The following is a 25,400-nucleotide window of genomic DNA, read 5'->3' as shown; positions in this document are numbered from 1 at the left end:
GAAAGAGGTCACAATAGAGGTTGAGGAGGCATTAGTAATGATCCTTCAAGGATCATTGGACTCTGACGTGGTTCTGGAGGACTGGAAAATTGCAAATGTCACTCCATTCTTTAAGAAAGGGAGGGAGGCAGCACAAAGGAAATTATAGACCAGTTAGCCTGACCTCAGTGGTTGGGAAGATGATGGAGTCAACTGTTAAGGATAAGGTTATTGAGTATTTGGTGACACAGTACAAGATAGGACCAAGTCAGCATGGTTTCCTTAATGGAAAGTCTTGCCTGACAAACATGTTGGAATTCTCTGAGGAGATCACAAGTAGGATAGATAAAGGGATGCAGTGGATGTTGTATATTTGTATTTTCAGAAGGCCTTTAACAAGGTGCCACACATGAGGCTGCTTTCCAACTTACGAGCCCATGGTAATACAGGACAATTTCTAGCATGGTTGGAGCACTGGCTGATTGGTAGGAGGCAGGGAGCGGGAATAAAAAGATCCTTTTCTGGTTGGCTTCCAGTGACTACTGGTGTTCAACAGGGGAAAATGTTGAAACCGCTTCTTTTTATGCTGTTTGTCAATGATTTAGATGATAGAATAGGTGACTTTGTTGCCAGGGTTGCAGATGATACAAAGACTGGTCAAGTGGCAGGTAGTGTTGAAGAAGCAGGTAGGCTGCAGAAGGACTTACACAGAATCTAGACAGAAAATCGACAAGAAAATGCAAATGAAATACAATGTTGGAAAATGCATGGTCATGCACTTTGGTAGAAGAAATAAATGTGCAGACTATTCTCTAAACAAGGAGAAAATCCAAAAATCTGAGCTGCAAAGGGACTTGGGAGTCCTTGTGCAGAACTCCCTGAAGGTTAACTTGCAGGTTGAGTCGACGGTGAGAAAGGCAAATGAAATGTTAGCATAGATTTCAAGAGGTCTAGAATACAAAATCAAGGATGTGATGCTGAGGCTTTAAAAGGCACTGGTGAGGCCTCACCTTGAGTATTGTGAACAGTTTTGGGCTCCTTATCTAAGAAAAGATGTGCCAGCAGTGGAGAAGTTTCAGAGGAGGTTCACAAGGATGATCCAGGAATGAAAGGGTTATCATATGAAGAACGTTTGATGGCTCTGGGCTTGTACTCGCTGGAATTTAGAAAGATGAGGGGGGTGTCTCATTGAAACCTTTCAAATCTTGAAAGGCGTAGACAGAGTAGATGTGGAAAGAATGCTTCCCATCGTGTAGTTGTATAGAACAAGAGGGCACAGCCTCAGGATAGAGGGGCGTCCATTTAAAGCAGAGATGTGGAGAAATTTCTTTAGCCAGAGGGTGGTGAATTTGTGAAAATTGTTACCACTGGCAGCTGTGGAGGCCAGGTCACTGGGAGGATTTAAGGCAGAGATTGATAGTTTCTTGATTGGCCACAGCATCAAAGGTTACCGGGAGAAGGCTGAGGAATGGTGCTGAGGAGGGAAAAAAAGGAACAGCCATGATTGAATGGTGGAGCAGGCTCGATGCGTTAAATTCTGCTCCTATGTCTTATGGTCTTATGGACTATACTGTAGACCTGCTGCCTGGTTGTAGTTCTCCGTGGGTTGATTATACGTGGTCTCATCCAGAGAGAGTGCAATGGAAGAGTATACAAAGGAGGCTCTTGTCATGGGCTTCATTCAGCCCTCCATCTCACCAGCTGGCACAGGCTTTTTCTTCATACAAAAGAAAGATGTGAACGTACGGTTATGCATTGATGATAAGGGAATAAATCGCATAATGGCTAAGAATCATTACCCCCTTCCACTCATGAATATGGCCTTTGAGATTCTCCAAGGGCAAGAATATTCCTGAAGCTGGACTTGAGGACAGTGTATAATCTGCTCCGCATAAAGGAGGATGATCAGTGACAAACTGCATTCAATACACCGGCAGGGACTATGAATACCTAGTTATGCCCTTTGGCCTTGTGAATATTCCAACAGTTCTTCAGACCTTTCTAAACAACGTGCTCTGCCATACTCTCCATAAATATGCCGTGGACGATATCTTAATCTTCTTCATATCCATGGAGGAGCAAATTGCTCAGGTCAAGGACATTTTAAAGAGTCTTCTAGACCATGGAATTTATGTCAAGCTGGAGAAGTCGAAATTTCATATGTGGACCATTTCATTTTTGGGTTTCATCATCTCCAATGGCACTCTCAAGTTGGACCCTACCAAGACCCAGACAGTCAGAGACTGGCCACAACCATCCAGTGTCAAACAAATCCAATGATTCCTAGGGGGTTTGCTAACTTTTACCAGAAGTTCTACAGAAACTTCAGCTTGGTGGCAGTTCCTCTGACAGCGCTAACAAAGAAATCCATGGGCCCTTTTGGTTAGACTACAGATGTGGAGGCTGCTTTTGCAGAGCTCAATCAATGGTTCATATCAGCTCCCATCTTGATTTCACCTAACTCGGACCTTCCCTTCGTCGTGGAGGTGATCGCCTCTGACATCAGAGTTGTCGCAGTAGTCACCTTTAGAGAGTAAACTGCACACATGTGCATTCTTCTCCAGGTAGCTCCCTCTAGCAGAGAGAAACTATGGCATCGGGAATCTGGATTTTCTTGTGATTAAGTTGGTTTTGGAGGAATGGCGTCACTGGCTTGAGGGTGAAAAGAACCTTTTTATAATTTGGATCGCACAAGAACTCGGCTTATATTCAGGAGGCCAAGAGACTGAATTCTTGGCAGGCCAGGTAGTCTTTGTTCTTTAACCACTTTAATTTCACTTTGACTTATCAACCAGGGTCAAAAAGCTAGAAACAAAATGCCATGTCCCATCAGTTTGATAAACCCGAATGGGAGGAGCAGCCTACCACCATTTTGCCCTAAGCCATGCTGGTAGTGCCAACTTGATGAGGAATCAACACTCTTGTTTGCAAGACCCAAGCGCAAGTGGCGTTTCCTAAGAACAGTTCTCGGTGTTGGCTGCTCATCCTAAGTTCTGTGTGGTCTCAGGTCCTCCAATTGGGATATTCACTGAGAATGAGCACTCACTCAGGGATTGCCAGGACACTTGAGTTTATCAAGAGAAGGTATTGGTAGCCCAGAATGATGAATGAGGTTCGGCAGTACGAGCGGGCATGCCAGTTGTGCGCCTGGAGCAAATAGTACCGTACCTGACCTCAAGGGCTCCACCACCGCCTACGTGTTCCGAAAAAACCAGGGGCACACATCTCCCTCAACATTGTCACAGGTATTCTGCCATCCAAGGTGAAGACCATCGTCATGAAAATTGTCAATCGGCTTGCAGTTCATTGCCCCGATAAGTTACCATCTGCAGTGGATACGGCCGAAGCTGTCCTGGACCAGGTCTTCAGGATCCCAGTGGACATTGTCATGAATTGTGGTTCACTGTTCACATCACGTTTCTGAGGACATTCTGGAAGCTGACTGGGGCAACATCGAGTCTTTCCTTTAGGTTTTATCCACAGTCTAATGGCCAGACAGAGCGGGCCAACCAAGATTTGGATTGAACTCTAAGATGCCTGGCCTCAGAAAGACCTGATGAGTGGTGCGACTATTTGATGTGGGTGGAGGTCAGCGCAGGGGATGTCACCGTTCGACAGCCAGTTTGGTTATCCTCCACTTCTCTTCCTGGAACGGGAGGCCGAGGTAGGGGTTCCTGCGGCCAAAGATCTCGTCCAGTGCTGCAAGCAGGAATGGACTGGGGCAAGAGTGATTTTGCTGGCCTCTATCCAAAAGGTGGAAACCAAGACTAATCAAAAGGCGAAGAAAGGGATCTGCTTTGCAGCCTGGGCAACAGGTCTGGTTGACCACTAAAGCTTTACCTCTTTGGGTGGAGTCTAGACAGTTTGTGCCAAAGTTCACTGGCCCTTCCAAAATCCTGAGGAAAGTAAATCTGGTGGCTTACACTTTGCAGCTCCCCAACACCTTGAAGATCAATTCTAACTTCCACATCTCTGATTTAAAATGTCATCCCTTTAGCCCCACCACCATCAGCCCCGCTGCTAGCCAGGTTTATTGATATGGAACAGGTCTTCATAGTGAGAAGACTTTTGGACTCACAAACTGTTTGGGATTTTCTTCGTGGACTGGGAAGGATTTGGACACAAGGAAAAGTGCTGTGTGTCTGAAAAAGACATCTTGGATCTGGTTCTCTTCCACAACTACTATCACCATCTCTCCAAGCAGCTAGGGCTGTCACGCGTCTGCCCTAGTGGAGGGGGTCCAGTTACCAGACAAACTCAACCGTGCCAGTTTATGGGGTTTAGACACTCTAACTCTCCAGAGTATGGCTATCAGGCACGGCCCTTTTAAGAGTTCAGGACTGTCCCGCTAATTGGCAATTATGTTTTGGGTGCCAAGAATTGAGTATTTAAAAGAGCTCCTGAATGATGCCTCAGTGATCGATTGTAAGCCCAACTAAAGGTATCGTCTAGCGTTTTGTTTGTGCTCAGTTCTTGTTTCAGCTTTATACCGAGTCTCAGTCCTTGTCTCGGATACTTCAGTATTTGAGTCCTAACCATCCTTGTCAAGGTCTCTCATCATAGCGGTGTGAGGAAGGGATTGGCAGATGATAGGTGGAAGCAGGTGAGGAAAGATCATGGGCAGGTAGAATCAGGTAGGGGAGGGAGAGGACTGGAATCAGGGATCAGTGTCAGGTGCATGCTAAGTTGAAACAGATAAGGAAAGAGAAGTAAAGGAGGAGATGGAGCCAGGAGCCAGGCTGAGGGGGTGGGGAGGAGTAAGGATGAAAGTAGAAACAGAGGGTGGAATCTGTTAATTAAGGAAAATTTAGTGGAACCAGGCAAGGGAGGGATTAGGGCCAGATAGAACCAGTTTGGGGAGAGCGGATAAGAGGACCACAAGGTGTAGTGTGTGTTTAACAGGCAGATGGAACTGGGAATATTGGGGAAGGGGGATGGTTGAGCGGGTGAGGGGAAGAGCCAGAAAGACAGAAAGGAGCACAAGGAGTATGGATTATCTGAAGCTGGAAAATTTAGCGTTTATACCATTAATTTTGAAAGGGCCACTCAAAGAAACCACATCCAATTCAAACGCTCTTATTAAAAGAGGAAAATAAGCAAACGGAACTGATTCACTTGGACATCCCTGTCTCCTGATTTCAGTGCATAAAATGCAACATTTAGAGCATCACAGAAAAGCATTTACTTACCATTCAGAGATAAACAACCCAAATCTATAGATGTTACTAACAAATAAATCTGGCCATGAAAATACTGATTGAAGTGTACATATTGATAAATGTCATCCATGCTTACAGGGTGGAAGGATGTTCCTAATTATACTGAATGTTTGCCATAACATTATTGCAGGAGGAGATCCAAAAACATGACAAAGGCAGCAGAATGAAAAGGATTTGGGTTGGATTAAGTCCGAGTCTACTTACATAGATGGTCTGGGCCTTTGAGTACGATTCGGACATGCCGACTTCCATATGGAATAGCAATGATAGTGTCATCCACTGTGAAAGAATTTGAAGTATTAGACACCTAAGTTGAAAAAGTATCTGTTAAAATTTTCTGATCTGCATTGTACTGAAATACATCTTTGTAAATACAATCTGTTTCTAGATTACACAGAGACACCAGAGCACAAGAGTATAATTAAATATAAATGTCATCCAGTTATCTTTCATTGAGGGAAATCAATTTCAGTATGATGCTCAGAATGAAAACAAATTGTTTAGACATATTTTATTAAGCACGTAAGATCTCTTAAGACCCTGTTGAGTAAATACACATTGACTTCCAAATTAATTGAGCCTGCCTAATAATTCAAACCATATACAACAATAAAGCAATCTTCAGTGTACAACTGGAGAAACTTTCACCAAGCTGAAACATGGCTGAATTCAACTGTAATTTGATGCAATGTTTCAGGAATTAATTGTAAATTCAGAGGGATATACAACTCCTGAGTTTACATTTCGGCAATTGATGCTATTACTTGAATCTGACAAGGCCAAAATTTCCTCCAACACTCCAATGCTGGCATTTGTGAAGTGCCTGAAGAAATACTTTCACAATTGGTTGGTTAAAGCAGTTTTGCATGCATCAATATAATGAACAGAGATTTAAATACTTCAAGGAAACATTTTTTAATGAAACAGCTTTTATTTTGTTTGTGGCGCCATTGTCCATAAGTTTTATTTCAAAATCACTGGAATAAACAGACAATTACAATCATTCAAACAAAGATGAAGCTCCTCCAATAGGACACCATTTCACTACTCTAGCATGAAGGTAAAATATGTGCTAACTACTGAAGTACAGTTAACCCTACTATTTTGTGATGCTAACGTGCAACTACTTTGTATCCAGGGACAAGAAAAATCCTTACTGTTTACTGAGGTGATCCCTATAACCCTGTTAATTTTTTTTTAAATCCAGAGGTAATCACAGCAGCACAGCACTGGGCATCAAGAAGTTGGGCTTTGGGAATATATCCTTAACTGATGGAGGCCTGTCAAAATATCATCTATGAAGGACTCAGGCAGCAGCCAGAGGGGCAAAAAAAATTACACACACAGTCTGCACCTGTATCCTGAAACTTCCCATCAAACAAGACTTGGGAGCACCTGAATCAGATGAACTGCAGAAAACTTACACAATGTTGTGAAGAGAAACATCAAAAAAGTCATCAGAATTTCTGAATAACTGTTCTGTCATGTTTCATTACTAAAAGGCATTTCATTGGGCACTGAACAACCAGGGAATAGAGGGGTACAGAGCATGTGCAAGCAGACAGGATAGTTAGATTGGTATCATGCTCAGTGCAGACAATGGGCACTAAGTAGCCTGTACCTGCATCATACTGGTCTATGCTCTATTTTCAACGTTAGTTATCATTGATGTAATTATATGAAAAATAATCAACATATTTCCTGAAAACTTGAGCTACGCAAGTTTGTAAAAAATGATATTTGAAGAAGATAGTCCCTCACTATGTTATTTTAAACAAGCTTAGTGAAGATTTCAAATGCTGGCAAATTGTAAACATTTATTAGCTGATAAGTTTTTTGAGTTGTAAGTATTCATAGAAAATGATCATGGACGAAAAATGTTTTACAGCCAAAGATAACTTGAATTGCCTCAAACTTTAAAATGTTATTAGTATTTAAAGGCATCTGTTCTGCTTGCAAAATATATTTGAGTGTTCCCCATATAGTGATGCCAATCTGTTGTTCCAAAGAATGATACAAGCCTGCTCTCCTACACCGATACGTCAACGTGCTGTCCGATAAAGTATAATTAATGTGCTGTTCAATACAGTGAGGATGGTGTCTGGCCCCGTACAGTGAGGTCTGTGTGCTGCCCTGTTCAGGAAGGCCAATGTGTTGATCTGTAAAGATATGCCACTTAGAGTGAGTTCATTGTCCTGCCCTGGAAAATCAGGTTGGCTTTCAGCCCCAGACAGTGAGGTTAGTGTGATGACCTGTATAGTGAGGTCAATGTGATGTCCCGTACAGTGAGGTCAGTGTGGTCCCATGGACTGAGGTTAGTGTGATGTCCCGTACATTGAGGTCAGTGTGGTCCCATAGACTGAGGTTAGTGTGATATTCGTACAGTGAGGTCAGTGTGATGTCCCGTAGAGTGAGGTCAGTGTGATATCCCACAGAGTGAGGTCAGTATGATGTCCCACTGAGTGAGATCAGTGTGATGTCCGTACAGTGAGGTCAGTGTGATGTTCCGTGCAGTAAGTTCAGTGTGATGCCCCATACAGGGAGATCAGACTGATGTCCGGTACAGTGAGGTCAGTGTGATATCCCCTACAGTGAGGTCAGTGTGATATCCCGTACAGTGAGTTCAATGTGAAAGCCTGTACAGTGAGGTCAATATGATGCCCCTTACAGTGAGGTGAGTGTGATGCCCCGTAGAGTGAGGTCAGTGTGATGCCCCGTACAATGAAGTCACTGCAAATCCCCGCATAGTGAAGTCAGTGTGATAACACGTACAGTGAGGTCAGTGTGGTCCCACAGTGTAGGTCAGTGTGATGTCCCATACGGTGAGGTCAGTGTGATGAACTGTACAGTGAAGTCAGTGTGATGTCCCGTAAAGTGAGTTCAGTGTGATGTGCATTCATTGTGGTCAATGTGATGTCCCCCACAGTGAGGAGATTGTACTGTCCTGTGCAGGGAGGTCCATGTGATGTCCATACAGTGAGGTCCTCTCCAGTGAGGTCAGTGTTATATTCCCTACAGTGATGTCAGTGTGTTGTCCCATAGAGTGAGGTCAGTGTGATGCCCTATGCAGTGAGGTTAATGTGATGCCCCTTACAGTGAGGTCAGTGTGATGTCCGTACAGTGAGGTAAAAGAGATGCCCCATACAGGGAGATCAGTCTGATGTCCCGTACAGGGAGGTCAGTGTGATATCCCCTACAGTGAGGTCAGTGTTAATCCCCTACATTGAGTTCAGTGTGATATCCCCTACAGTGAGGTCAGTGTGATATCCCGTACAGTGAGTTCAATGTGAAAGCCTGTACAGTGAAGTCAATGTGATGTCCCCTACAGTGAGGAGAGTGTAATGTCCCGTGCAGGGAGGTCCACGTGATGTCCGTACAGTGAGGTCAGAGTGATGTCTGTACAGTCAGTTTGGTCTGATATCCTGTACAGTGAGGTCAGTGTGACGCCCCATACAGAGAGTGCACTGTGATGTCCCATACAGTGAGTTCAGTGTGATGCCCTGTACATTGAGGTCAGTGTGATATCCCGTACAGTGAGATCAGTGCAATGTCCGTACAGTGAGGTAAAAGAGATGCCCCGTACAGGGAGATCAGTCTGATGTCCCATACAGGGAGGTCAGTGTGATATCCCCTACAGTGAGGTCAGTGTTAATCCCCTACAGTGAGGTCAGTGTTAATCCCCTACAGTGAGGTCAGTGTGATATTCCCTACAGTGAGGTGAGTGTGATGCCCCGTAGAGTGAGGTCAGTGTGATAACACGTACAGTGAGGTCAGTGTGGTCCCACAGTGTAGGTCAGTGTGATGTCCCATACGGTGAGGTCAGTGTGATGAACTGTACAGTGAAGTCAGTGTGATGTCCCGTAAAGTGAGTTCAGTGTGATGTGCATACAGTGATGTCAGTGTGAATTTCCGTGCAGTGAGGACAGTGTGATGACCCGTACAGTGAGGTCAGTGTGATGACCCATACAGAGGGCAGTGTAATGCTCCTTACAATAAGGTCAGAGTGATACCCCATACAGTGAGATCAGTGTGACGTCCCATACAGTGATGTCAGTGTGATGCCCTGTAAAGTGAGATCAGTGTGATTCCCTGTACACTGAGGTCAGTGTGATTACCGTACAGTGAGTTCAGTGTGATGGCCGTACAGAGAGGTCTCTGTGATGTCCCGTACAGTGAATTCGGTATGATGCCCTGTACAGTGAGGTCAGAGTGATGTCTGTACAGTGAGGTCAATGTGATGAATTGTACAGTGAGTTCTCTGTGACGACCCGTACAGTGAGGTCAATGTGATGTCCCCTACAGTGAGGAGAGTGTGATGTCCCATACAGTGAGGTCTGTGTGATGTCCGTACAGTGAGGTCTGTGTCAGGTCCGTACAGTGAGGTCTGTGTGATGTCCAGTAGCGTGAGGTCAATGTGATGTCCCCTACAGTGAGTTCAGTGTGAAGACCTGTGCAGTGAGGTCAGACTGATGTCCCATACAGTGAGGACATTGTGGTCCCATAGAGTGTGGTCAGTGAGATGTCTGCACAGTATGGTCAGAGTGATGTCTGTACAGTGAGGTCAGTGTGATGTCTGTACAGTGAGGTCAGTGTGATGTCTGTACAGTCAGGTTGGTCTGATATACCATACAGTGAGGTCAGTGTGACGCCCCATACAGAGAGTTCAGTGTGATGCCCCTTACAGTGAGGTCAGTGTGATATCCTGTACACTGAGGTCAGTGTGATGTCCCTTACAGTGATGTCAGTGTGATGTCCCATACAGTGAGGTCAGTGTGATGCCCCGTACAGTGAGGTCAGTGTGATGCACCGCGCAGCGAGGTCAGTGTGATGTCCGTACAGTGAGGTCAGTGTGATGCCCCTTACAGTGAGGTCAGTGTGATGCCCCTTACAGTGAGGTCAGTGTGATATCCCGTACACTGAGGTCAGTGTGATGTCCCTTACAGTGATGTCAGTGTGATGTCCCGTACAGTGAGGTCAGTGTAATGTCCCGTACAGTGAGGGTGATGTGATGCTCCTTACATTGAGGTCAGTGTGATGCTCGTACTGTGAGGGAAAAGAGATGCCCCGTACAGGGAGATCAGTCTGCTGTCCCGTACAGTGAGATCAGTGTGATATCCCCTACAGTGAGGTCAGTGTGATATTCCTTACAGTGAGGTCAGTGTGATATCCCGTACAGTGATTTCAATGTGATGGCCTATACAGTGAGGTCAATGTGATGCCCCTTACAGTGAGGTGAGTGTGATGCCACGTAGAGTAAGGTCAGTGTGATGCCCGTACGATGAAGTCACTGCAAATCCCCGCATAGTGAGGTCAGTGTGATAACACGTACAATGAGGTCAGTTTGGTCCCATAGTGTAAGTCAGTGTGATGTCCCGTGCAGTGAGGTCAGTGTGATGACCCATACAGAGGGTAGTGTAATGCCCCTTACAGTGAGGTCAGAGTGATACCCCATACAGTGAGATCAGTGTGACGTCCCATACAGTGATGTCAGTGTGATATCCGTACAGTGAGGTCAGTGTGATGACCCGTACAGAGAGGTCACTGTGATGTCCCGTACAGTGAGTTCAATGTGATGCCCTGTACAAAGAGGTCAGTGTGATGCCTCGTACAGAGAGGTCAGTGTGATGCCTCGTACAGTGAGATCCGTGTTTTGACCTGTACAGTGAGGTTTGCGTGATGCCCCGTACTGTGAGGTCGGTGTGATGTCCCGCACTGTGAGGTCAATGTGACGACCCGTACAGTGAGGTCAGTGTGATGACCCGAACAGTGAGGTCAGTGTGATGACCCGAACAGTGAGGTCAGTGTGATGACCTGAATAGTGAGGTCAGTGTGTTGTCCCATAGACTGAGTTCAGTGTGATGTCCATTCATTGAGGTCAATGTGATGTCCCCTCCAGTGAGGAGAGTGTAATGTCCCCTACAGTGAGGTCAGTGTAATATCTCATACAGTGAAGTCAGTCTGATGTCCCATACAGTGAGGTCAGAGTGATGTCCTGTACAGTGAGGTCAGTGTGATGTATGTACAGTGAGGTCTGTGTGATGTCTAGTAGAGTGAGGTCAGTGTGATGTCCACTACAGTGAGGTCAGTCTGATGATCCGTACAGTGATGTCAGTGTGATGTCCCATACAGTGAGTTCAGTGTGATTTCCGATACAGTGAGGCTGGTGTCCTGCCCCGTACAGTGACTGTGGTGTCCATAAGTCCATGAGACCATAGAAGATCGGATCAGACTTAGGCTATTCAGCCCATCGAAGCTGTTCTCCATTCCGTCATGCTTAATCCCAGAACCCACTCAACCCCATACACCTGCTTTCTCACCATATCCTTTGGTGCCCTGACCGATCTGGAAATGATCAACTTAAGGCTTAAACATACCCATGATCTTGGCCTACACCTCAGTCTGTGGCAGAGCATTCCACAGATTCACTCCTCTCTTGACAAAAAAATTTCTTCCTTACCTCTGTTTTAAAAGGTGAATTTTGAGGCTGTGCACTCTAGTTCTGGATACCTCCACCAGAGGAAACATCTTCTCCATATCCACCCTATCTAGTCCCATCAACAGTCAGTAGGTTTCAGTGAGATCCCCACCCATTCTTCTAATTTCCAGTGAGTACAGGCCCAAAGCTGCCAAATGCTTCTCATATGTTAACCCCTTCATTCCTGCAATCATCCTCATGAACCTCCTCAGGACTCACTCCAAAGAAAACACATCATTTCTGAGAGTAGGTCAGTGTAGACATGGTGGAGGATTACAAACACCTGGGGATACGAATCGACAATAAATTGGACTGGTCAAAGAACACTGAGGCTGTCTACAAGAAGGGTCAGCGCCGTCTCTATTTCCTGAGGAGACTGAGGTCCTTTAACATCTGCCAGATGATGCTGAGGATGTTCTATGAGTCTGTGGTGGCCAGTGCTATCATGTTTGCTGTTGTGTGCTGGGGCAGCAGGCTGAGAGTAGCAGACACCAACAGAATCAACAAACCCCTCGTAAGGCCAGTGATGTTGTGGGGTTGGAACTGGACTCTCCCACGGTGGTGTCTGAAAAGAGGATGTTGTCTAAGTTGCATGCCATCTTGGTCAATGTCTCCCATCCACTACATAATGTACTGGGTGGGCACAGGAGTACATTCAGCCAGAGACTCATTCCACCGAGAAGCAGCACAGAGCGTCATAGGAAGTTATTCCTGCCTGTGGCCATCAAATTTTACAACTCCTTCCTTGGAGGGTCAGATACCCTGAGCCAATAGGCTGGTCCTGGACTTATTTCATAATTTACTGGCATAATTTACATATTACTATTTAACTATTTATGGTTCTATTACTACTTATTATTTATGGTGCAACTGTAACAAAAACCAATTTCCCCCGGGATCAATAATGTATGACTATGACTATAAGGGGCCCAAAACTGTTGACAATATTCCAAGTGTGCCCTGATTAGTGTCTTATAAAGCCTCAGCATTATCTTCTTGCTTTTATATTCTATTCCTCTTTAAATAAATGCTTGCATTGCACTTTTCTTCTATATCACAGACTCAACCTGTAAATTAACCTTCTGGGAGTCTTGCACGAGGACTCTTAAGTCCCTCTGCACCTGTAATGTTTGATCCTTCTTCCCATTTAGATAATAGTCTGCACTATTGTTCCTTTTGCTAAAATGCATTATCATACATTTCCCAGCTTGTAGTCCACCTGCCAATTTTTTCTGCCCATTCTTGTCTAAGTTCTACTGCAGTCACATTGCTTCCTCAGCACTACCTACCCCCTTGGTGTCCTGCCCCTACAGTGAGGTTCGAGTGATATCCCATACAGTTAGGTCAGCGCGATGCCCTGTAGAGAGGTCAGTCTCCTGTTCTGAACTGTGAGGTCAGTTTCCTGTTCTGTACGGTGAGGTCAGTGTGATGTCCTGTACAATGAGGTCATTTCCCTGCCCTGTACATTGAGGTTGGTGTGTTACACTGTAGAACATAGAGCATAGAAATCTGCGGCACATTACTGGCCCTTCAGCCCACAATGTTGTGCCGACTATGTAACCTACTCTAGAAACTGCCTAGAGTTACCCTACCTATTCAATAGTGTCTTAAAAGACTCTATTGTATCTGCCTCCACCACCATCGCCGGCAGTGCATTCCACACACCCTCCTCTTTGTGTGAAAAACCTACTGCTGATATCCCCTCTCTACCTACTTCCAAGCACCTTAAAACTATGCCCCCTTGTATTAGTTATTTCAGTCCTGGGGGAAAAAAGCCTCTGGCTATCCACACAATCAATACCGTTCATCATCTTTTCTCCCTTGTCAGGTCACCTCTCATCCTCCGTCGTTCCAAGGAGAAAAGGCCAAGTTCACTCAACCTATTCTTATAAGGCATGCTTCCCAATCCAGGCAACATCCTTATAAATCTCCTCTGCACTCTCTCTATAGTATCCACATCCTTCCTGTAGTGAAGTGACCAGAACTGGACATAGCACTCCAGTTGTGGGTTTAACTAACGTCTTATATATCTGTAACATTACTCACAGCTCTTGAACTCAATCCTACGGCTGATAACGGCCAACACACCACACTGTCAACCTGTGCAGCGGCTTTGAGTGTCTTATGGACCCCAAGATCTCCACACTGACAAGAGTCTTACCAGTAATATTATATTCTGTCTTCAAATTTGACCTACTGAAATGAACCACTTCACACTTATCTGGGTTGAACTCCATCTGCCACTTCTCAGCCCAGTTCTGCATCCTATTGATGTCCCGCTGTCACCTCTGACAACCCTCCAGACTATCCACAACACCTCCAACCTTTATGTCATCAGCAAAATTACTAACCCACTCCCTGCTTCTTCATCCAGTTCAAAATCACAAAAAGGAGTAGTCACAGAACAGATCCTGCAGAACACCACTGGTCACTGACCTCCATGCAGAATATGAACCATCTAAAACCACTGAGCAAACCAATTCTGGATCCACAAAGCAAAATCTCTTTGGATCCCATGCCTTCCTACTTTCTGAAAGAGCCTGGCATGGGGAACTTGCCTTAAAGAAATCCATATACACTACATCCACTGCTCTAACTTCATCAATGTGTTTTGTTACATCCTCAAAGGATTCAATCAGGCTTGTAAGGCACAATCTGCCCTTGACAAAGCCATGCTGACTATCCCTAATCAGATTATGTCTCTCCAAATGCTCATACATTCTGCCTCGTGGGATCTTCTCTAACAACTTGCCCGCCACTGAAGTCAAGTCAAGTCAAGTCAAGTCAAGTCAAATTTATTTATAAAGCACATTTAAAAACAACCCATGTTGACCAAAGTGCTGTACAAACCATAACAGGTAGCTAAAATCACAAATACAAGAAACAGAGATATAAATGACAAGGCACACAGCTTATAGGCGCAAAATAAACAACACATGAGCCTAAGCACAAGCCAAAAGTCAGCCACACCAGGAAGATTCAAACACTAGTGAATAAAGGTAAGTTTTGAGCCTAGACTTAAAAGAGTCTAGTGGAGGGGGCAGATCTGATAGGGAGGGGAATGCTGTTCCACAGTTTAGGGGCTACAACAGCAAAGGTGCAGTCACCCCTGAACTTAAATTTAGATCGCGGGACAGCCAGGAGACCCAAGTCAGCCGACCTGAGGGACCTGGAAGGAGAATAAGGGGTTAGAAGGTCTGCGATATAGGAGGGGGCCAGCCCATTTAGGGCTTTATAAACAAACAAGAGAACCTTAAAATCAATTCTAAACCACCCTGGTAGCCAGTGGAGAGAGAGGCCAGGATAGAAGTAATATGGTCTCTCTTCCGGGCACCTGTCAGGAGCCTGGCTGCGGCGTTCTGGACCAGTTGCAGGCGGGACAGTGATGACTGACTAATCCCAGTATACAGGGAGTTGGAGTAGTCCAAGCGGGAGGATATAAGGGCATGGATGACTTTCTCGAGATCTTTGAAAGAGAGAAACGACTTGATTTTGGCAATAGTACGAAGCTGGAAAAAACTGGCTTTTACTACTGCATTAACTTGCTTGTCAAACTTGAAGGCGGAATCAAATATCACACCAAGGTTTTTGACATGGGGTTTGACAAGGGTGGACAGGTAACCAAGACTGTTGGTAATCACTTTGATGGAGTCAGGGGGGCCATATAGGACAACTTCAGATTTGCCTTCATTCAGCTGCAGGAAATTTTGTGCCATCCAACACTTTATGTCCTCAAGGCAGTTCATGAGGCTGACTAGATTTGACTGGTCGTTTGGTTTCAAGGGGAGATAAAGTTGTGTGTAAGACTTACTGGTCTATAATTTCCTGGGTTTTCTTTACTCCCTTTTTTGAACAAAGGAACAACATTCACAACTCTCCATTCCTCTGGTATTTCTCCCATCCCTATTGATAATGGAAAGATCATCACCAGAGGCTCAGCAATCTCCTCCCTCGCTTCCCACAGTAGCCTGGGGTATATCTTGCCAGGTTCCGGCAACTTATCTAACTTAATGCTTTTCAAATGCGCCTGCACATCCTCTTTCTTAATGTCTATACACTCAAGTCTTTTAGTCCGCTGTAAGTCATCCCCACAATTGCCAAGGTCCTTTTCCCTGGTAAGTACTGAAGCAAAGTATTCATTAACTACCTCCACTATCTCCTCCAACTCCATGCACTGGTTTCCACTCTCCCACCTGATTGGTCCCAGTCTCACATGACTCATCCTCTTGCTCTTCACATACTTGTAGAATGCCTTGGGTTTTCCTTAACCCTGTTCACCAAGGCCTTTTCATGGCCCCTTCTAGCTCTCCTAATTTAATTCTTAAGTTCCTTCCCGACAGCCTTGTAATTTTCTAGAATTCTATCAGTACCTAGTTTCTTGAATCTTTCATATGCTTTTTTTTTCTTAACTAGACTTTCCACATCCTTTGTACACCATGGTTCTTTTACCCTACCATCCTATCCCTGCCTCAAAAGAACATACCTATGCAGAACACCATGCAAATGTTCCCTGAACATTTGCCACATTTCTGCTGTGCATTCCCTGAGAACATCTGATCCCAAGTTCTTGCCTGATAGCATCATATTTCCCCCTACCCCAATTAAATGTTTTCCCAAGTTATATCTGTTCCTATCCCTCTCCAGCGCTATGGTAAAAGAGATAGAGTTGTGATCACTACTTCCAAAGTGCTCTCCCACCAAGAGATCTGACACCTGACCAGGTTCATTTCTCAATACCAGATCAAGTACAGCCTCTTCTCTAGTTGGTATATCTACATAATGCATCAAGAAACCTTCCTGAATACACCTAACAAATTCTACCCCATCTAAGCCTCTTGCTCTAAGGGGATGCCAGTCAATATTAGGAATGTAACAATCTCCCATCACAACAACCCTACTATTATTGCACTGTTCCAGAACCTGCCTCCCTATCTGCTCCTCGATATCCCTGTTACTACTGGGGGGGGGGGGTCTATAAAAAACATCCAGTCGAGTTAATGCCCCCTTCCTGTTTCTGACTTCCACCCACACTGACTCAGTAGACAATCCCTCCATGACTTCCTCCTTTTCTGCATCTGTGACACTATCCCTGATTAGCAATGCCACATCTCCATCTCTTTTGCCTCCCTCCCTGGCCATTTTGAAACATCTAAAGCCTCAGCAGCCATTCCTGCCCGAGACACCCAAGTTCGTGTAATGGCCACAACGTCATAGTTCCGCATATTTATCCACGCTCTAAGTTCAACCGCCTTGTTTATGATACTCCTTGCATTAAAATAGACACATCTCAAGCCATCAGGCTGAGTGCATCTTTGCTCTATCATCTGCCTATCCTTCCTCACAAGCTCCCAACATGATGTCTCTATTTGTGTGCCTACCATCCCATCCTCTGCCTCTTCACTTCGATTTCCACCTCCCTGCAAATCCATAGCATTAGCAACCCCCCGCCAGGATATTGGTCCCCCTCGGATTCAAGTGCAACCTGTCCTTTTCACACAGTTCACAACTACCCCAGAAGAGGTCCCAATGATCCAGTAATCGGAATCCCCACCTCCTGCTCTAATCCTTCAGCTAAGCATTTATCTGCCACATCATTCTATTCCTACACTCACTGTCGCATGGCACAGGCAGCAATCCTAAGCTTACAGTACTACCCTTGAGATCCTGCTTCTCAGCTTCCTTTTTAATTCTGCTCTCAGGACCTTCTCCCTTTTTCTACCTACGGTGTTGGAACCAATATGCATCACAAATTCTGGATGCTTTCTCTCCTATTTCAGGATAATGTGGACGCCTTCAGAAATATCATGAACCCTGGCACCTGGGAGGCAAACTACCGTCCATGTTTCTTTTTCACACTCACAAAATTGCCTGTCAGTTCCCCTGAATATAGAGACCCCTATTACTGCTGGCATCCTCTTCTGTTCCCTACCCTTCTGAGCTACAGAGCCAGACTCAGTGCCAGAGGTATGGCCACTGTTGCTTCCCCCAGGTAGGTCCCCCATAACAGCGCTCAAAATGGAGTACTTATTGTTAAGGGAAATGGCCAGAAGGGTGCTCTCCACTACCTGATGCTCTCCCTTCCCTCTCCTGACAGTCACCCACTTATCTGTCTCCTGTGGCCCCAGTGTGACCACCTGCTTGTAGCTCCTACTGATCACCTTCTCACTTTCCCTAACAAGCCGGAGGTCATTGAGCTGCATCTCCAGTTCCTTAACACGGTCTCTAAGGAGCTGCAGTTCGATGCACCTGGTGAAGATATGGCCAGCAGGGAGACTGAAAGTCTCCTGGATATCCAACATCTGACAGCCAGAGCAGAGGACTGGCCTTGCAGTTCATATCCACTGTATGGTAGAGTCAGTGCGCTACACTGTATGGTGAGGCTTGTGCGTCACCCCATTCTGTAAGGTCACCTTGCTGCCCCATTCATCGAAGCAGCCTGTTGGCCTGCAGAGGGCTGATAGCATGTTCTGATGTAAAGCTAAGTTAATGTCAGACCATAAGTTCATAAGACCATAAGACATAGGAGCAGAAATAGGCCATTTCTGTTCCATCATTCAATCATGGCTGATCCTTTTTTCCCTTCTCAGCCCCACTCCCCATAACCTTTGATACCATGGCCAATCAAGAACCTATGAATCCCTTCCTTATATACACCCAACGACTTGGCCTCCACAGCTGCCTATAGTAACAAGTTCCAGAAAATCAACATCCTCTGGCTAAAGAAATTCCTTCTCTGAAGCCTCTCCAATGCCTGCACATCTTTTCTTTGATAAGGAGCCCAAAACTGTTCACATTACTCGAGTGAGGCCTCACCAGTGCCTTATAAAGCTTGGGTATCATATCCCTGATCTTAATATTCTAGACCTCTTGAAATGAATGCTAACATTGCAATTGCCTTCCTCGCCACTGACTCAACCTGCAAGTTAACCATTAGGGTGTTCTGCACAAGGACACCCAAGTCCTTTTGCATCTCAGATTTTTTGATTTCTCCCCATTTAGAAAATAGTCAGCACATTTATTTTTACTACCAAAGTGCATGACCATGCATTTTCTAACATTGCATTTCATTTGCCACTCTCTTGCCCATTCTCCCAATCTGTCTAGGTCCTTCTGCTGCCGTCCTGTTTCCTCAACACTGCCTGCACCTCCACCAATCTTCGTATTATTTGCAAACTTGGCAACAAAGCCATCTATTCCATCATCTAAATCATTGATATACAGCATAAAAAAAAGCTTCCCCAACACCGATCCCTGCAAAACACCACTAATTACTGACAGCCAACCAGAAAAAGGTCTTTTTTTCCCACTGGCTGCCTCCTACCAATCAGCCAATGCTCTAACCATGTTAGTAATTTTCCTGTAATACCATGGGCTCTTAACTTGATAAGTACCCTCATGTGTGGCACCTTGTCAAAGGCCTTCTGAGAGTCCAAATATACAACATCCACTGCATCTCCTTTATCTATCCTACTTCTAATCTCCTCAAAGGATTCCAACAGTTTCATCAGGCAAGATGTTCCCTTCAGGAAACTAGGTTGACTTTGTCCTATCTTGACCTTTGTCATCAAGTGCTCCATAACCTCATCCTTAACAATTGACTCCAACATCTTCTCAACCACTGAGGTCAAGCAAACTGTTCTAATATTTTCTTTTAGCTACCTCCTTCCTTTCTTAAAGAGTGGAGCGACGTTTGCAATTTTCCAGGCCTCCAGAACCACGCCAGAGTCCAATGGTTCTTAAAAGATTATTACTAATGCAACCGCAATTTTGACCGATACCCCTTTCAGAACCGTAGGGTGCAGTTTATCAGGTCGGGGTGACTTATGTACCTTTAGGTCTTTCAGCATTTTGAGCATCTTCTCCCTTGTAATAGTAACTGCACTCACTTCTCTTCCCTCACACCCTTCAGCATCTGGCACACTGCTAGTGTCTTCCACAATAAAAACTGATGCAAAATACTCATTTACTTCATCTGACATCTCCTTGTCCCTCATTATTAACTATCCAGCCTCATTTTCTAGCGGTCCTATATCTACTCTCATATCCCTTTTTTTAATATACTTCAATAAGCTTTTTCTATCCACCTTGATATTGTTCACTAGCTTGCTTTCGTATTTAATCTTTTCCCTCTTAATGATTATTTTCGTTGCTTTCTGTAGGTTTTTAAAAACTTCCCAATCCTCTATCTCCCTGCTAATTTTTGCTGTGTTGTATGCCCTCTCTTTTGCTTTTACATTAGTTTTGATTTCCCTTTTCAACCATGGATGTATTATTTTGCCATTTGAGTACATCTTTGTTTTTGAAATACATCTATCTTGCACCTTCCTCACTTTTCCCAGAAACTCAAGCCTTTGCTGCTCTGCTGTCATCCCTGCCAGCACATCCTTCCAATTTATTTTGGCCAAATTCTCTTTCATACCACTGTAGATTCCTTTAACTCCACTGAAATACTGCTATATCAGACCTTCCTTTCTCCCTGTCAAATTTAAAGTTGAACACAATCATATTGTGATCACTCACTCCTAAGGGTTCCTTTACCTTAAGCTCCCTAAACACCTCCAGTTCATTACATAACATGCAATCCAATACAGCAGATCCTCTAGTAGGCTCAATGATACACTGCTCTAAAAAGCCATCTCGTACGCATTCAACAAATTCACTCTCTTTTGGATTGATTATCAACCTGATTTTCCCAATCAACCTGAATATTAAAATCTCCCATGAGTATCATAACATTGCACTTTTGACACACCTTTTCTACTTCCTGTTGTAATCCGTAATCCACATTCCAGCTACTGGTTGGAGGCCTGTATATAACTGCCATCAGCGTCCTTTTACCCTTGCACTTTCTGAACTCAACCCACAAGAATTCACCTTCTTCTGATCCTCTGTCACATCTTTCTAATGATTTGATGCCATTCTTTTCCAGCAGAGACATGCCACCCCCTCTGCCTACCATCCTATCCCTTTGATACAATGTGTAGCCTTGGATATTCAGCTCCCAAATGCATCCATCCTTCAGTCACGATTCAGTGATGGCCACATACCTGACAATCTGCAAAAGTGCAACAAGATCATCCACCTTATTTCTTATACTCCATGCATTAAGTACTGTATTTACTACCCTTTTTCATTCTGCATCCCTAATGCACGCTGCTGGCTGCAATTTGGTCCTATCAACTGCCTACTCTACCTGACAGTCTGCCTGCACGCTAACTTTGCCTTTTTACCATCCATCCTATATTAAGTCTCTTCACTCCAGTTCTCATCCCCCTGCCAAATTAGTTTAAAACCTCCCAAACAGCTCCAACAAACCTTCCCACAAGAATGTTGGCCCTCCGCAGGTTCAGGTGCAACCTGTCCCTTTTGTACAGGTTATACCTCCCCCAAAAGAGATCCCAATGATCCAATAACCTGAAGCCCTGTCCCCCGCACCAGCTTCTCCACCATGCATCTACCTGTCAAATCATCCTGTATCTTCCCTCACTGGCGCGTAGCACAAGTCATGAACCAGAGATTACTACCCTGGAGGTCCTGTTTTCCGCTTTCAGCCTAGCTCTCTAAATTCTCTCTTCTGGACCTCTTTGCTTTTCCTTCCTTTGTCATTGGTACCCATATGTACCAAGACATCCGGCTGGTCTCCCTCTCCCTCCAAAATGCCATGGACGTGATCCGAGATATCCCTGACCCTGGCACCTACATGGCAACATACCATCTGTGTGTCCCGTTCATGTCCACAGAATATCCTGTCTGTTCCTCTGACTATTGAGTCCCCTATCACTACTGCTCCCCTCTTCTCCTTCTGTACCACGCACTCATGCTCAGTGCCAGTAACCTTGTCTCCATGGCATTCCCCTGCGAGCTCATCCCCCAGGGGGAATGCCATGTGCCACCAGGCCCCTGGATTTTGGCATGCTGTGCTGTTGAGTGCTGTTGGTGTGATGTTATCCACACAGTTGGTGAACTCTTGGTTACTCCGGCAGTGAAGATGGCTGTTTCCAGTACTGGTGTGAAGACATGCAAAGGCAACATGTGAGCTGAGTTCTTTGATACTGCTTAATAAACCTTCTCAGATCCCAGAGCCAGAGACAGGACAGTGCCAAAGAATAATTGAACCAACTGTACTGTTTCTGGGCTGCCCTCCAGTCTTTATCCCAAATGACAACTCACTGGATCTGAACCTGGTCCTTGGCAGCTGCTGATCCACCACAGGGAGACTGTTACTGCTTGGCCCCACTTCTGCTCTTATATGCTGCCCACCTCTGTGTTTTACAGCTGAAACATCAGGATCCTAAATTTCCACCCTTGCCCATGGGCATCACCACACCAAAACAGATCGGCCAAGCAGCATGCACGACTCAATGAAATGGGTCTCTGTGGTGTGAATAGTTTGGTAACACATTATTGAGGGATCGAATATCCACCCCACCAATAAATGCTTCCACAACAGCACAGGTGGCTAGAACTGTGCGGCCCCTTGGTGAATTCCCACCCCTGATATCTCTCTCAGCAAGCAGCTCCTTTTCTTTGAACACTGGCCGTCCTGGGGAGTTACACTAAACTCGCACAAATAAGTAGAGGGAGGACTCAGACTAAATTATATCCCTACAAGGAACAGGCATTTCTGGCTCAGTCCACGACTTGGGATTTTGAGGTTGGGTGGTTGGTTGGTTGGAAGGGAGATCTGACTTGAATATTCATAATTTACGCTATGGTTCCTTTTACATATATTTGTTTAATGACAACACAGGGCCCTATCTGCCAGCAGTGTACATAAGGCAATTGCATAAGTGCACCGCTTATAAATTTCCACTTATTAATCTTAATATACTCAGTCTTCATGACAATGTCACATTATTATCAAAAACTCCTATAATCGTTTGAGTAAAAAAATCAACAAAAAAAACAGAAATTACATTTCCTTTCAAAAACAGTCCCACTGTTCTCACTTAGCAACTGTGAGACTTGCTGTATGAGGCAAGCTGAAACAAATGTAAGGAGACTGTGTGGTCCTTTCGCTGGCAAAGCATTTAATGTTGCTGAAATGTTTCTGCATAAAACTGAAGTGCTGTGCCCAAGGATTTCAAGAGCATAGTTGTACTTTTAGCAAAGCATGATAGCTGATAGAGAGCCTTACAAATCAATAAGTCATTAGGTAACCAAATAGATTGTTAGATGGACAACAACATAGAAAACTGACACATCTCCTCTGATGAAGGTGTTTGTACACTTGGACTCGTATGAAGATCACTCTTTCCAAACTGATTGCAGAGGATAAGGGCAGTGCATTTATATTACTGGATAGGTCATGATTGTGAGTGGTAGGCTACAGTAATAGATGCTATCTGTTTCCAGATGGAGCTCTCTGGTTCTCTCAAACACCAAATAGCCACAAAGATCAGAGTGCACATAATTAGGCAAAAAGAACTCTTACCATGTATTTTCATTCTTGTCCCCGGTTCTAATTCTGTAGATCGCTGTGATGTTATTGCTTATGACTGCTGGGTAGTTTTTTTTTAGTGAACAAGATGACAAGGAATCATCTTGATTAGCTGGGTGATGCAGCACAATCTGCCCTTCAGCCTTGCCCTGTCATTGTCACCCCAGAAGTACTATGCACCTGCTTGTTAATGCTTATGTTACTGCATGTATAGACTCGGCCATAGGACCTCCTGTGTGCAACAGTAAGACCCGAGCAGCTTACAGTTCGCCAGTCAAAGGCACCACTGATCTCCAACAGGTATGCAACAGGATGATCAGAGTATTTGTCAAGTGGAATGCTAGTGAGTGAGGGTCAAATGCTCCAGCAACAAGTCTATTCACCAACAACTGCAATTATTTCAACTTTAAAACCTTCTCCTCAAACCAATGAAGTTTTATAAGTCAACTAGACAACTAACCAGAGAGCAGAATAAAAGACTGTTCAGCAACAGGATACTGTTTGACTGTTGTTTATTTTCCAATGGATTAATATGAAATATTATTTTGGTTTATTTCACTAATGTTGATCAGAAATAAACACAGAAAATTCTGGGAAAAATACAGCAGGTGAGGCGGCATATGTAGAGAGAGGATTTATGCAAACATTTCAGATTAACGTTTACTTTTACTCACTGTGACGGAAGGTCATTGACCTGAAAGTTTAATTCTGTTTATCTTCCCGCATTGCTGACCAGCTTACTGAGTATTTCCAGCATCTTCCTCTATTATTTCAGATTTCTTACATCTGCAGTTTTTTTTTGTCTTTTGACTAAATTTGGTCAGGCTTCACCTTTATCGCCAATATGCACCTATACCTCTAACCATACTTATTTTAAATTCCTCATGCAGTCCAATATCTAAATATATCAACATGTCAGTCTAAAATCTAAGTTAAGTATCAGGAGATCAAGATCACACTTATAGTCTGTAGAGTCGAAATGATCAACAAATTAAGAAGCTGCAAATGTATTAAATGCTGGTGGTATTCTTGGCATGCCCGTTGTTGTGATATTTCATCCACCGACAAGGCATACAATATAACAACAGAGAATGGTGAAATGACCCTGATGCTACCCAGGAGATCACAGAGGGAACACTGTGTACACAGAGGGAACCTAGGACTCTCAATTTCACTTACTAATGCCTGAGTATCAAATTGTAATGACAATAAAGTAATAAATCTCAATGTTCTCATTAAAAGACAAGGTACAGGACAAGTGTTTTTCTGTAATATTGAAAAGAATGAAATCATATGGAATTAGTCAATTTCTCAACCAGGTCCAAGATTTTTGAAGCCATGTGAAGTACTGCCAAAAGAAAAAAAAATCCTAAAATAAGGGATAAAATTAAACACCATTTCTCCCTTTAGAAACGTCCAAAAATGCTGTTGCATTGAAGATCATAAGCTGTGAGAGTAGACTATGTGTGTTAAAACAATACTTCTAAAGCATTGCATACATGTAGCTATCATTTCAATGCTATCTGTATTAATCAAGGGGAGAAGGCTCTCCAGGAAAGGAACAGAATCCCTTACTCATCTTCAAACAGAGCAAGTCATTTTCAAAATTCCCTTCGCTGATCTTCCTCAATTCCAAGTTATAAAAATTTATTCATGGCCCACACCCCTTCTTCCACACTGACTACTCAATCCTTGTCCATCTCCATTGGCTCTCTGATGTTCAGCAATTTTAAAACCTTGCCTCTATCTTGAGTCCTGGCATAAAGATTTCTTCAAATTACATTTGTAACTTCTTCAGCTCTTACAAGTCTGAAATATTGTACCTTCTATTGCCACACTTTTAGCCCATACACTTTGAAAGTTGCCCCTTAAGCCCAACATCACGATTCCAAATCATCCTTCAGCAAATAATCCATACTGGCAGTCCGGTGTGCTGTTGTCAGATGAAATGTTAATTTAAAAACTGATGCAAAGGAAAGCATTATTTGAAGAGTGGAAGATTTGTCTCAATATCCTGGGGCCAATAATTATTCCTCAACTAACATCACAAAAATTGATCAGCCCGGATCCTGCTAGTGAAAGCTGAATCTGTCAAGTAGTTTCAACCCTGGACCACATGGAATCCAGCCACCTAGCACCTTCTGTGTAGCCCTTGAGGCTCCTTTTCTGCTCCATCCTGCCTGTTCTAGGTGTGAGTTAGACAGCCGGAGTCACTGAAAGCTGGCCAAAGCACATCTTCATACTAACATTTCTATAGAAGAGGAATGGAGCAGGAGCAGCTTTTATT

General features: G+C 44.3%; 1 protein-coding gene across 1 annotated transcript in view; it reads right to left on the bottom strand.

Annotated features, from left to right (window-relative positions):
• The window catches only part of LOC134346985 (ADAMTS-like protein 1), a 546,173-nt gene that overhangs the window by 164,509 nt on the left and 356,264 nt on the right, over positions 1-25,400 (bottom strand). Inside the window, exon 8 of the mRNA XM_063048923.1 lies at positions 5,403-5,477. Coding sequence (XP_062904993.1) covers positions 5,403-5,477 — 75 coding nt within the window. The remainder of the gene's footprint in view (positions 1-5,402; positions 5,478-25,400) is intronic.

The sequence above is a fragment of the Mobula hypostoma genome, chromosome 5, assembly GCF_963921235.1.
Source record: "Mobula hypostoma chromosome 5, sMobHyp1.1, whole genome shotgun sequence".
Taxonomy (NCBI): Eukaryota; Metazoa; Chordata; class Chondrichthyes; order Myliobatiformes; family Myliobatidae; genus Mobula; species Mobula hypostoma.
The sequence above is the reverse complement of the archived record's forward strand: the minus strand, read 5'-3'. Positions and strand labels throughout refer to the sequence as shown.